This window comes from Lolium rigidum, chromosome 3, assembly GCF_022539505.1.
Source record: "Lolium rigidum isolate FL_2022 chromosome 3, APGP_CSIRO_Lrig_0.1, whole genome shotgun sequence".
Classification (NCBI taxonomy): Eukaryota; Viridiplantae; Streptophyta; class Magnoliopsida; order Poales; family Poaceae; genus Lolium; species Lolium rigidum.
In genome coordinates this window covers 145031473-145043003 of record NC_061510.1, presented here as the reverse complement: position 1 = coordinate 145043003, position 11531 = coordinate 145031473, and the positions used below count along the sequence as shown (strand labels likewise).

Sequence of the window (11531 nt, the reverse complement as noted above, 5' to 3'; positions counted from 1 at the left end):
TCCTCACAAGTTTATCAGTGTTTAGGATATCTTTCTTCAAGATACCCAAAGGTCCATGTAAGATGATGGACTATCACCGATAATTTTATTTATCAAAGCGACAAAAATAAACGAGAATATCGGTTAACTAAGTGGATTGTTATATATAGATAAAGGACTAATGTGGTTTAGGGATCCAGAGGGAGGACTTTGAGATGAAAAACACGTGTCTCCTAAGGAAGTGGCTATTTAAGTTGTTGAATGACAAATGTATTTGGTGAAAGTTACTACGAAACAAGTACCTCAACTCCATATGGCAATCCCAACTCCCTACGAAATCTATAGGTTCACCTTTCTAAAAACGATGACTCATGTAGAGTCGAAAATTCGTTTTTCTCGCATGACACTTTCTTAGTTGTCAACATGGCAACAAATTTAATTTGACAATCAACTGAAAAATAGCAATACAAGAGAGAGAGAGAGGGGGGAGAGGGAGAGAGAGAGAGACGGGGAGAGAGAGAGAGAGAGAGAGAGAGAGAGAGAGAGAGAGAGGGGGAGACACGTCTCTCCATGCTAGATATGCCAGCATGTTGGATGTTTTTCAGTCGGTACCATAAAATATGAGGAGACAATTGGACCTCCCGGCTACATTTGGTGTGGCATTTGATGCTGGTTAACCTATTAGAGGAGCTAGATGTGTTCTAGTGGAAGCTTCATATTTCTGGGACTTTTTCAATCAAATCGGTGTACGCTGATTTAATTAATAATACTTTCTCCGATCATAACAGTGGTAGCACTAATACTTCTATGCGGTAAGCACATTGTAAAAATAAATTTGCTTAGTAATATTAATTGATGTAATTAGGACGCGACTATACAACCTGTTTCTTTCTCGAAAGAAGTCCACATCACCCCTCTAAGTATTGGGTTTGGGACAATAGACCCCCGTAAGTTTGGATTGGAGCACTTAACACCCCTAAGTATGAAATACCGGACACATTCCCCCCTCCGGCTCCAGATGGTGGTTTTGCTAGCTGTTTTGGTGACTGATGAAAGGCAGACAACTGGAGCAGTGCGGCGACAGGTGCTGGCGCGCGAACTGCCTATGCGCGGCGCTGGTCCTAGGCTGCTGCGGTGTAGGATGCATGAACAAGCATCGACATGGTGCGCGCGCGGAACTGACATGGCGTTGGGCAATGAGGCGGAGCAGAGTGTTGGCGGATGCACGGCGCTGGGGGCGGCTCGGTGGCGCTGTGGTTGAGGCTCGGGCCGGAGCGGCGGCGCTGTACGCGCGCGAGAGACCCAAGGCGGCCCCTGGCGCTGGTCGCTGCTGCTGTTGCTGCACTACTCGATCGGCATGGCTCTGCAGAAAAACGAAGGCGGCAGGGGACAGGCGGGGCCGGGGCAAGCGGGCTCGCTGGTGCTGTGTTCGCTCGCTCATGGCAAGGCGGTAGGTGGCGTGGAGGAAAACAGGGTACGGCCGGCTGGCTCGATCCGTGCGCGGATAAAGGATGCACTGGTGCTGCTCAATGCGTCAGTGAAGTGATGGATCGCTGTGGTGTTCCTTGCCGAATTTGATGGATGCCTTGGTCGGCTGGTCTGCTGAGTGGTGATGCAAAGAAAAGAGAAAGGAAGCAACGGGAGCACGAGCTCACCTGCGGTAGAAAACAAAGGCGCTCATGTGTGCTTGAGATGCCGGAGCGGTGGGCAGATATGCGGACGTGCTCGTGGGCGTTGGTTGCAGAACAACGGCGGACGTGCGCGAGCTTCGAACGGTGGCCATGGCATGCGCACCCGTGTCTGGGACGGAGATGGCATCTGCGAGGCGGAGAAGAAAGAGATGTTGGCGGGAACGAGACGAGCTCACCCAGAGGTCGATGGCGAGCAAGCAGTGGCCGGAGTGGACGGAGACAATAGTCGAGACAGGAGTGATTTGCTCTGTTCGACGCCCCCGCTGGATAAAACCAGAGGTTTGGACTTTGGTGGACCAAAACAGCTACCAAAACCACCGTATGTAGCCAGAGGGGTAATTTGTCTGGTATTTCATACTTAGGGCTCGTTTGGCTGTTGGGCCCAAAATTCCCCGGGAAAAGATTCCCGGCCGGGAATAGACTGAAACAGGAGCAAAACACCGGGATTCTATTCCCGACCTTCGAACTAGGGGAAAAATCTCCCCGGGAAAAGGCCGGGAACCCGCCGGGATTCGAGTAACCAAACAAGCCCTTAGGGGGATTAACTTCCCCAATCTAAACTTAGAGGGGCCTATTGTCCCAAACCCAGTACTTAGGGGGTCATGTGGACTTCTTTCTTTCTTTCTCGCATGCTCATCTCCGTGTTTGGTGTTGACGATATTTCTGTGGCTTTCAATGTCCGGTTGATGTCCGAGACGATCACTATAGCAGACGCTGGTTTAGCGGACACGGTATTGGGTAACAAGAATTAACACGAGGAAGACATGGATGAAACTCGGATGTACGGTTCCAATGGCACGACGTGGAGACACGACGCACATCCGATCGGTGCGACGCGCCGGCGGCGACGGGAGATCCGGGCCGCTCGTCTCTCCCGCCGGGCTTGCTGTGGCTGAGCCGCGCCGCGCGTCCCGGGCCACTCCCGCGCCAAGCTCCCGGATATCTCTGCCCTCTCCGCTGTCGCGTCCAAGTTTCCAGAGCTCAGAGCTCCGCTCCCCACGGTCATCTCCAGCAATGGCGACGGCTCACCTTGGCCCTGCGCTCGCGGTCTCGTCGCCGCGCCGCCTAACCTGCAAACTTAGCTCCGCGCAGGCAGGAAGAAGAGCGGTGCTGCGTTCTTGCTCGCTTCCCTTGCTGTTGGGGCTCGCGGCGGCGGGCCGAGGTGGGTGGCGTGCCGCGGCGGCGGTGGAGTCCAGGACCGTGCAGCAGGGGGAGGACGGAGCGGAGGGGGCGGCCGAGGCGTCCTCGAAGCTGGTCCTCGTCGTCGGCGGAACCGGCGGCGTAGGTACGAGATCGGTACCTCTGCTCTCCATTGCATAACTGTTTCTCTGTGATGGGGAGAACCTCCGTTGCAATATCCGTATTGTTTTTACCCACACGAAAATTCGTAGCGGAGCGAATTGTCTTAGTACCAATATCTCGGACATTCTGGCGCCACAAATCACTTGCAATCAGCCGTGACCTCTTTTTATTCCTCACAGATTGTGTTTCCCGTCCGGATTTTGTTCCAAACAATCTAAACATGCTAGTATTATTTGGATATATTCACGAGTCATGGCTGCTTTGCATCTAATGCCACTCTGATAAGTATGTGATATATCATTAGCCTGCCGTTACAGTTTCCGCTGTTGCTAGAGCAATTGAGCTAGGTACTGATAGTGCAGACCCTTGCAGGGCAGTTGGTGGTAGCATCTTTGCTGAGCAGGAAAATCAAGACGAGGTTGCTCCTAAGAAACCCTGAAAAGGCAGTGACCTTATTTGGCAAGCAAGATGAGAGTGTTTTGCAGGTAATCTCACATCAAGAGCTTCAAATTCTATTTTTATCCATAGTGTGATTTTTGCTCATACGACTACCTTTTGCATGGCAGGTGTATGAAGCGGACACAAGAAATGTTGATGCTTTCACTCCAGAAATGTTTGAGGTTGTTCTCTTCTGTTTCAATAATTTTCTGAAGCTGAATATGTATACACAATTGTTGGGCTGTATATTTATGCATGATTGAATAAATCAAAATATAGGGTCTATTTTCATAGGGAGTTACACATGTGATCTGTACTACTGGGACTACAGCATTTCCATCAAAGCGCTGGGATGGGGATAACACTCCTGAACGTGTAGGTACGTACTGCCCAATATTCTGCAGTTAACCTAGCTTCACTAATTTTTTTATTCGTTTACCCTACCGTAATCCATATGTAAATAGGGATTCGGGGAAAGGATAATCTTGGGGGAGTCTATAAGTCTTTCAGTTCCTTTTCTTTTTCTAGTCTTTCAGTTCCACTGCCGACAAAATAAGTATTGTATTCTGACAGATGCAGAATGCTAATAAGTCATTGATAAGAATCTGAAATCAAAACATCCATTCAGAATGCTAATAAGTCGTTGATAAGAATCTGAAATCAAAACATCCATTCAGAATGCTAATAAGTCGTTGATAAGAATCTGAAATCAAAACATCCATTCTGAGAGCTTTGTGTGCATGTGCCGTTTCTAGATCATGACCTTGCTCATGGCTCAGTACTTGGCCATTCCTGGTCTAGAAGCGTTTATTCTGTTTGTTATAAATTAATGAAACCAGCAGATCCATGTTTAGCAAGTATGGAAGCTAGCAGCGCCAATGATGAATTCAAGCGTGGGCAAACAATATTTTATCATTTATTACTGCTTACATACCATTTACCATGTTCAGATTGGGATGGCGTCCGGAATTTTGTGAGTGCCATGCCAAAGACAATCGAGAGATTGGTTCTGGTGTCATCCATTGGTGTTACAAAATACAGTGAAATACCATGGAGGTATAGCTTATAAATCTTATGAAGTAAAAGTTTTCATCAATACTCTCTAAAGCAAAGGTTTCCTCAAATTTTACCTTTTCGCTAAAGTTCCACAAACAGTTTATAGATGCAAAATTTTACTTTCATTTTAGCATTACTTCCGGTTAGCAAGTGTGTTTGTGGTGTAAGGCATGCATGCTTGCTTTTTTCAACGTAGGTTCGTGTCTTTACCTGGATAGTGGATACTTCTTTTGCTCATGTAGTTTTACACTGGCTTCCATATCATCTACATTGTAAACTTTTTAACCTTACCTCATACTATGCACCAGTATCATGAACCTCTTCGGTGTGCTTAAGTACAAGAAGATGGCAGAAGACTTCATCCGAGATTCAGGCATACCTTTCACCATTATCAGGTTAATATTATGTACAGAAAAATAATAGTCCAAGGGTGGACATGTTTTTTCTGATATGGTACTAACTGGGTGCAGGCCAGGGAGATTAACTGATGGGCCCTACACTTCCTATGACCTTAATACACTTCTTAAGGCTACAGCTGGAGAAAGACGAGCAGTTGAGATAGGACAAGGTTACTATTTTGTCGCCCCCTCCACTTGATGAACTACTGCTTTTGCTGAGAACGTTCTTAATACTTCCGTCATAAACTTACCAGGTGACAAGCTTGTGGGAGAAGCTAGCAGATTGGTGGTGGCAGAAGCGTGTATCCAAGCTTTGGATATTGAATCTACCCAAGGACAGGCATACGAGATTAGTTCGGTGAAGGTACCCATGCTTCTGACATGATGTTAACTCGTGATTTAAACCTTTACTCGTGTTATTTTCTACTGCTACATAGCTGAACTCATGGCGTGAATTTTGTTACCCAACTAACTAGCACTACGCACCAAACAGACTCCACTTCAGATGTGTTACTGTTTATTTTCCTAGTTACTAACTGAAAAGGAATTCCTAACTGAATTTTCTGTGCATCTTCTGACTGGCATGGCGTGGTGGTGCAGGGCGAAGGACCCGGAAACGACCAGGAGAAATGGAAGAAGCTATTCGCAGCTGCTGAATTGAACTAGTGGCACTCTGTGAAGCACAGGATTTAGTGCGTTTTAATTGTACATTGTATATTTCTAGTGGAATTCCATTGAATGAACACAGTTCATAAGTCGCTTGAACAAGTAACAGTATATAGGTTCAGATTTGTCATTGTCGCTGGATTTTGAAAATGGCTTGCAAACAGTTGAGCATAGAATCTGCCTTTTTTCCATTTTGTGTGGTCAGGCTTCTCAGCATTCCCCCCCCTCTTTTTTTTTGTCATTCTTGGTGACTTGTACATGAGGGCTGGGTGGATCCACCCAGTGAACCTGAGACAGCAAAGCTCGTCTAAAGATCGTGTAAAGCTATCATAAAGAACTCTCGATTTATGTTTCAGATCCCGGAATTAAGGTGTTATTGAATCACAAAACTAGCGGCTGAACTTTATCACGGCATGTGGGATATCAAAGTGCTTCCTGGAAGATCAAAGTCTTGCTCAGATGATAAAGAGAATGGGATTGAGTACAATTTGCCCTTGCAAATGAAAGTAGAGTCGTACAGAACCAATTCTTGTACTTGACATACTATTCAGTTCATTTTAGTACTCATGAGCAATATAAAAGGCTATGTGTAGCTCGGCCTCCGTTTGAAATTTTCCGGTGACTAAGCCCGTGGTGAGTGGTGACTTCTCATGATAACGAGAATGGGATCGGGTAGGGGAAGATTTGTATAGGATCTGCTCATTAGGTGAGATCATAGGATCCGTTTAGAAAAATCATATTTACAAAGCGTGAAAAATCAGGAAAAAAAATCAAAATATATCTATAGTCTGTATTTACAACTCCAATTTTTTTAGCTCAAAACACTATCTTTAGAGAAACAAAAAAGACAAATTCTGCCGTGGATAGTGTTAACCTTGGGTGAATAGTATTTCGCACTATTCACTCTCAACCTTACCTTTTTTGGAGCCCCGTAGGTCAAATTTTAAGCAGGCAAGTTTTGGTTTTGCATATATAACACATATGTGTTTTATCATTTCTTTTGAAAATATTTGAACAACTCCTTATATTAAAAAAATGATCTCGTAGATCCTATCTAAAGCCAGATTCTACCCAAGTTGTTCCCGGATTGGGTACAATTTGAGCTTGCAAATAAAAGTAGAATACGTACAGGACCAATCCTTGTACTTGACTATTCAGTTCATTTTTGTACTCACGATCGATATAAAGAGCGAATTTTGCTGAACTCCAGATTTAAGTTTCAGTTTCATACAACTTAAGATTTAAGGTCTGACTAGGCGGGCCCACACATCAGCAGTTCAATAAAATGACACCACGGGCCGAACAGAGTTTTCAGTCCTAGTCGCCCGTTTCTTTCCCCACCCACCACCACAGCGCAGAGAAGACACAAACGCCCGCCGCCATCGCCATGCTGTACATAGTCGGCCTCGGCCTCGGCGACGAGCGCGACATCACGGTACGGGGGCTCGACGCCGTCCGCCGCTGCGCCAAGGTCTACATGGAGGCCTACACCTCCCTCCTCTCCCTCGGCCTCGACCCCGCCTCGCTCGCCAACCTCGTGCGTCCCTCTCATCTCTTCTCTTGGATGCCCACAACCTGTTCGCGCAAATGTCTGCACGGCCGTGCCACGACCAGGGCCGTCGCTCACCTCCCTTTTCTGCCCCGTTCCGTTGCAGGAGAAGATGTACGGGAAGGAGATCACGGTCGCCGACCGCGAGATGGTGGAGGAGCGCGCCGACCAGATGCTGACCGATGCCAAGGACGCCGACGTCGCCTTCCTCGTCGTCGGAGACCCGTTTGGGTAATGGTTGCTCTGTTATTTTCCAATCTTTTAAGTTTGCCTCGAGAGATTTGGATGTGTGTCTCATTGTAATGAAATTTTCCAGGGCGACCACCCACACTGATCTGGTCGTTCGGGCCAAGGACATGGGGGTGGAAGTTAAGGTTATTCACAATGCTTCTGTCATGAACGCGGTCGGAATTTGTGGGTTGCAACTTTACCGCTACGGGGAGACCATCTCCATACCTTTCTTCACGGAGACATGGAGACCAGATAGTTTCTATGAGAAAATTCAGAACAGTCGCCGACTTGGCCTGCACACTCTTTGCCTACTAGGTTCGTAATGCTTTCTATAATTTACATATGTGCAGGCAACACTTGGCTTTCTAAGATTCAACATGACAGGTTGTAGATATATGGCATGTCTTACTGATGGTATATTTCTTCATCATATTGAGTCTTGATTGTTTTCATAAGAAATGCATACATGATCAATATATTTATATATCCTGACGAGAGTGAGATATAGTTCTGATGACTATACAACAGTACTAGGCATTTAATATTCCTAGTCACTGTTTCAAGTAATTTAGTGACAGCAAACTGGTGATTCTACTACCATTCATTCTGCATGTTATAATGTTGTATAATTGGGATAAATTGAACATAGGGCAAGTTTGTTTTCAGCATTAGTGCCCGTACTACTATTGCTTTATCTATAACTGCTAATGGCCTTTGGTTTAATGTTGCTGTTATCATAACTTTAGTTCTATTATTCAATGCAGACATTCGTGTTAAAGAGCCAACACTCGAGTCCTTGTGCAGGTAATTTGCATAGTTTTGTGTCTTTGAAGTAACTTGGGGTGAACAACATCATTTCTATCGCCCAAGACTCGCCAATTTTATGTGATGCAAGTAGTCTTTTGCAATTGTGATTTCATTGAGATGTTCACTTTCAGGGGAAAGAAAGTGTATGAACCACCACGATTTATGACTGTAAACACTGCAATAAGTCAGCTTTTGGAGGTGGAGGAACTGCATGGGGGATCTGGTATTTTCTAGTGTTTCTCAACTTATTTGTTCTAGTTAGGCTTCTTTCATACGTTCTCTTTGTCAAACAGGAGTTGATATGCATATCAGACGCTGATCAATATTGCGCAACACAGATATTCTTAATAGTGCTTTTAAAATGTTTTGTTTACTATAGAAAGTTGGGTCTTACTGGAAAATTAACACTGAAAATTCATCTATTTCCAGCTTATGGCCCAGATTCACTATGTATGGGTGTAGCTCGCCTTGGAAGCGATGACCAGAAGATTGTTGCTGGCCCCATGAAGAAACTACTCGATGTTGATTTTGGAGCACCCCTTCACTGCCTCATCATAGTGGGAGAGACACATCCCGTGGAACAAGAGATGCTAGAGTTCTACATGATCAAGTAGTGATCTGCTTTCATGTGAGTTTCACTCTTTCCTTCAATGAAGAAAACCTATGGTCATTTAAAAGTAACCTTTTGCTGTCCACCAATGTTGGATCAGTACTCATTGTCTATTTGTGTCTTATGTTACCGAATCAGGAACATGTTGTAGACTAAAGGCATGATCCCTGTATGATGGAGATGGACCACCAGTTGGATCATGAATGTTTGCTCGATTCTGCAATACGAGTGTACACTAGATGTTTACTGCTAGACCGGATGAATACTCGTTTAGTCAAAGGCTGGGTTCAGCTGTATTTTTGCCCTGTACTGAATAGTGTGGACGCATGTGAAGTTGTGAACATCTTTTGAATATTATCATTTACAATGCGCGTGCGCTTGTGCCTATGTGATGGTGTAAAATCACCTTGGGACACCATATTATTACTCATTCACAAACGTTGATCAGAATATTAATCATGAGTGAACTTTTATCTTGTCCTTCCATCTTGCATTTGCGCATGTCATATGTTTCATTTGAAAAGTTTGCGGATCCATATTGCATTGTTGTTCCATGTTGCATGTGCGGATATCATGTTTCATTTGAAAAGTTTGCAGATGCATGTTGCATTGTCGCACAGCTCAGTTTGACATGGTTTCCAGTAAAAAAAAGCATGAGCAGACCCGGAGCATGATTTTGTTCCCCCCGCCAAATAAGGTACCAGGGATGCAGCGTCGGTCACATGGCAAAGAAGTTTCAGTTTAACGAATCGGGGTGTACTGCTCCATCTGCATCTGGTGCAGCGCTGCTTCAGAGCCGAAGCTGTGTCGGCTGGGCGACCTCCGGGACCGGTTCCTGGACGGCGTCATGGGGCCCTTGACCCTGGGCGACCGCTGCGCCACGGGCGGCCTGCCGGTGCTGGAGCGAGCGAAGCCCATGTCGCTGGCGATGGAGGGCATGGGCGACATGGATGGGATCGGCGACATGAGGCGGTCGGCGAAGGACGGGAAGCACTGCTCGGAGTAGGCGTCCGACGGCACGGCGGCGAAGCGCTCCTTGGGGGTGCTCATGGAGCGGAACTTGGCCTTGGCGGACGCCGTGGAGGCCATGTACCCCGGGAACGCCGGCGAGCACGGGTGGTGCAGCGCCCCGTCGTTGTTGTCGACGTCCGACGCCCTCCCCGGCGTGCGCCTGGCGCGCACGAAGGAGCGCCGGGAGGAGTGGCCGAGCCGCCTGCCGCCGTAGCTGGACTCGTCGTCGTTGTCTTCGTCGTCGTCGTCGTCGTCGAGGCAGGCGAGGGAGTCCCTGGAGCGAGGTGGTGGCGGGTGGTGGTTGTGGCGGTGGGTGGTGACGACGTCGACGGCGACGTCCCGGCAGGGGGACTGGTGCGCGACGGGGACGTCCTTGTCGAAGGGCTGGTGCGAGCCGACCCACTCCTCCAGCCAGCTCCAGCGCTGGTTCAGCGTGTCCATGTCGTCCCGCGACATGGGCTGCCTCCTGATGCCGATCTTCTCCTGCCATGGCACAGAAACGACCCGTTTTCTTTGTCAGCTCTGCCGCCGTGCATTCGCGCGTCCGGTAGTAGTGTAGGACGTAATGTTTGACAGTGAGATCGAGAGCGTTTACGTTCTGGAGGGAGGCGTACTGCAGCGCGCGCACGCGCTTCATGGCGGCCTCCTCCCGGCTCCGCACCACGGCGCCCATCTCCTCCTTGGACAGGGTGCTGCCGTCCCACCCCTTGCTGCTGTTCTGCTGCTGATGTTGCTCCTGCACACGCACGAGAACACGGGGTGAGGAGAAGAAGATCCGAGAGGAAAAGTAACACTGTAACAGCAAGATATATTCGTTTCAGTACACTGCGGATCTGCTCCAATCATCTATCTCCCCCGACAGTTCATTCACTGAGCAAAGCAAAATTTTATTCGTTGCGGTACTGCGGCTTTGGTTCAATCATTTCCCCCGGCAGTTCATTCACTGACCGACGCAGCGGTAACTGGCACCGCGCTGCGGTCGAAATATGGGATCTCACTTTTCACCACATCAGTATATACCTGCACTATCCTAGCAAAATCTACAGCTTAGGAGAGCCCTACGACGTATTTTCCTTTTTGACAAATCTAACCCTAGCGCCATTTAGAATGGAGCTGAAATTGTGCAGGTCGAGGTGAAGGGAAAGCAGCACGGAATCACTCCGGCGACATGTGTCTTGGCACCAGCGTGTTGCGTTGGTAGTTTGGTACCGACCTACACATGGCTTACACCAACGTCGTGTTGCATTGGTGCCGACCTACACAATTATGTCTCCGTTCTCAATGTCGATGAATTTAGTAGTCAGTTTTCGAAATAGTTCTGCTAGAGGGTGAGATAGTTTCACCTAAGAATTAGATTTGTCAAAAAATACCCTATCATGATCGATTTACAATATGCACCCCATTAGTTTTGCCTAGGATTTGACTATTTCTCAGTTGATCGCGATCGAGAACTAACTTCTTTCTCGGTCAGATGATGTCAAAATCCCAGTTACAACTCATGACTAACACGAATCATAATACAAATCAAATGGTGTACGATTTAACTGAGGACAAAGTTAGTTTTCAGCTAGCTGAGAACTAGCTAATCCCTTTGCCTAGAGTCAGATTTATCAAAATAAAATAATTTTTACCAGCTCGCTGTTAGAGCATCTCCAACAGTCGCGCTAAATTTTGGTACTGTAAAAGCACTTTGCAGCGTGCTCCATCCGTGTTTCGCGCGTGAGGCCATATTCACCTCCACCAGAAGCTCTAAATTTTGAAGCTGCGCGCGATTTGTACCGCACACTCTTTCC

At 47.2% G+C, this 11531-nt stretch overlaps 3 protein-coding genes across 3 annotated transcripts in view; 2 read left to right on the top strand and 1 right to left on the bottom strand.

Annotated features, from left to right (window-relative positions):
- Positions 1-2661: 2661 nt before the first annotated feature.
- LOC124702450 (sanguinarine reductase-like) lies at positions 2662-5717 on the top strand. Its single transcript, XM_047234592.1, has 9 exons — positions 2662-2955; positions 3345-3457; positions 3539-3592; positions 3705-3789; positions 4361-4466; positions 4775-4861; positions 4937-5034; positions 5119-5228; positions 5465-5717. The coding sequence occupies exons 1-9, from the start codon at positions 2685-2687 to the stop codon at positions 5528-5530; spliced, it is 990 nt and encodes a 329-aa protein (XP_047090548.1). The 5' UTR covers positions 2662-2684; the 3' UTR covers positions 5531-5717.
- Positions 5718-6917: 1200 nt separating this feature from the next.
- LOC124698354 (probable diphthine methyl ester synthase) lies at positions 6918-9114 on the top strand. Its single transcript, XM_047230839.1, has 7 exons — positions 6918-7067; positions 7186-7310; positions 7396-7625; positions 8075-8114; positions 8249-8340; positions 8547-8745; positions 8866-9114. The coding sequence occupies exons 1-6, from the start codon at positions 6918-6920 to the stop codon at positions 8729-8731; spliced, it is 822 nt and encodes a 273-aa protein (XP_047086795.1). The 3' UTR covers positions 8732-8745; positions 8866-9114.
- Positions 9115-9213: 99 nt separating this feature from the next.
- The window catches only part of LOC124695615 (protein IQ-DOMAIN 11-like), a 6974-nt gene continuing 4656 nt past the window's right edge, over positions 9214-11531 (bottom strand). Inside the window, exons 3-6 of the mRNA XM_047228442.1 lie at positions 10687-10758; positions 10334-10474; positions 10075-10221; positions 9214-9957 (exon numbers count right to left, since the gene is read on the bottom strand). Coding sequence (XP_047084398.1) covers positions 9469-9957; positions 10075-10221; positions 10334-10474; positions 10687-10758 — 849 coding nt within the window. The 3' untranslated portion in view covers positions 9214-9468. The remainder of the gene's footprint in view (positions 9958-10074; positions 10222-10333; positions 10475-10686; positions 10759-11531) is intronic.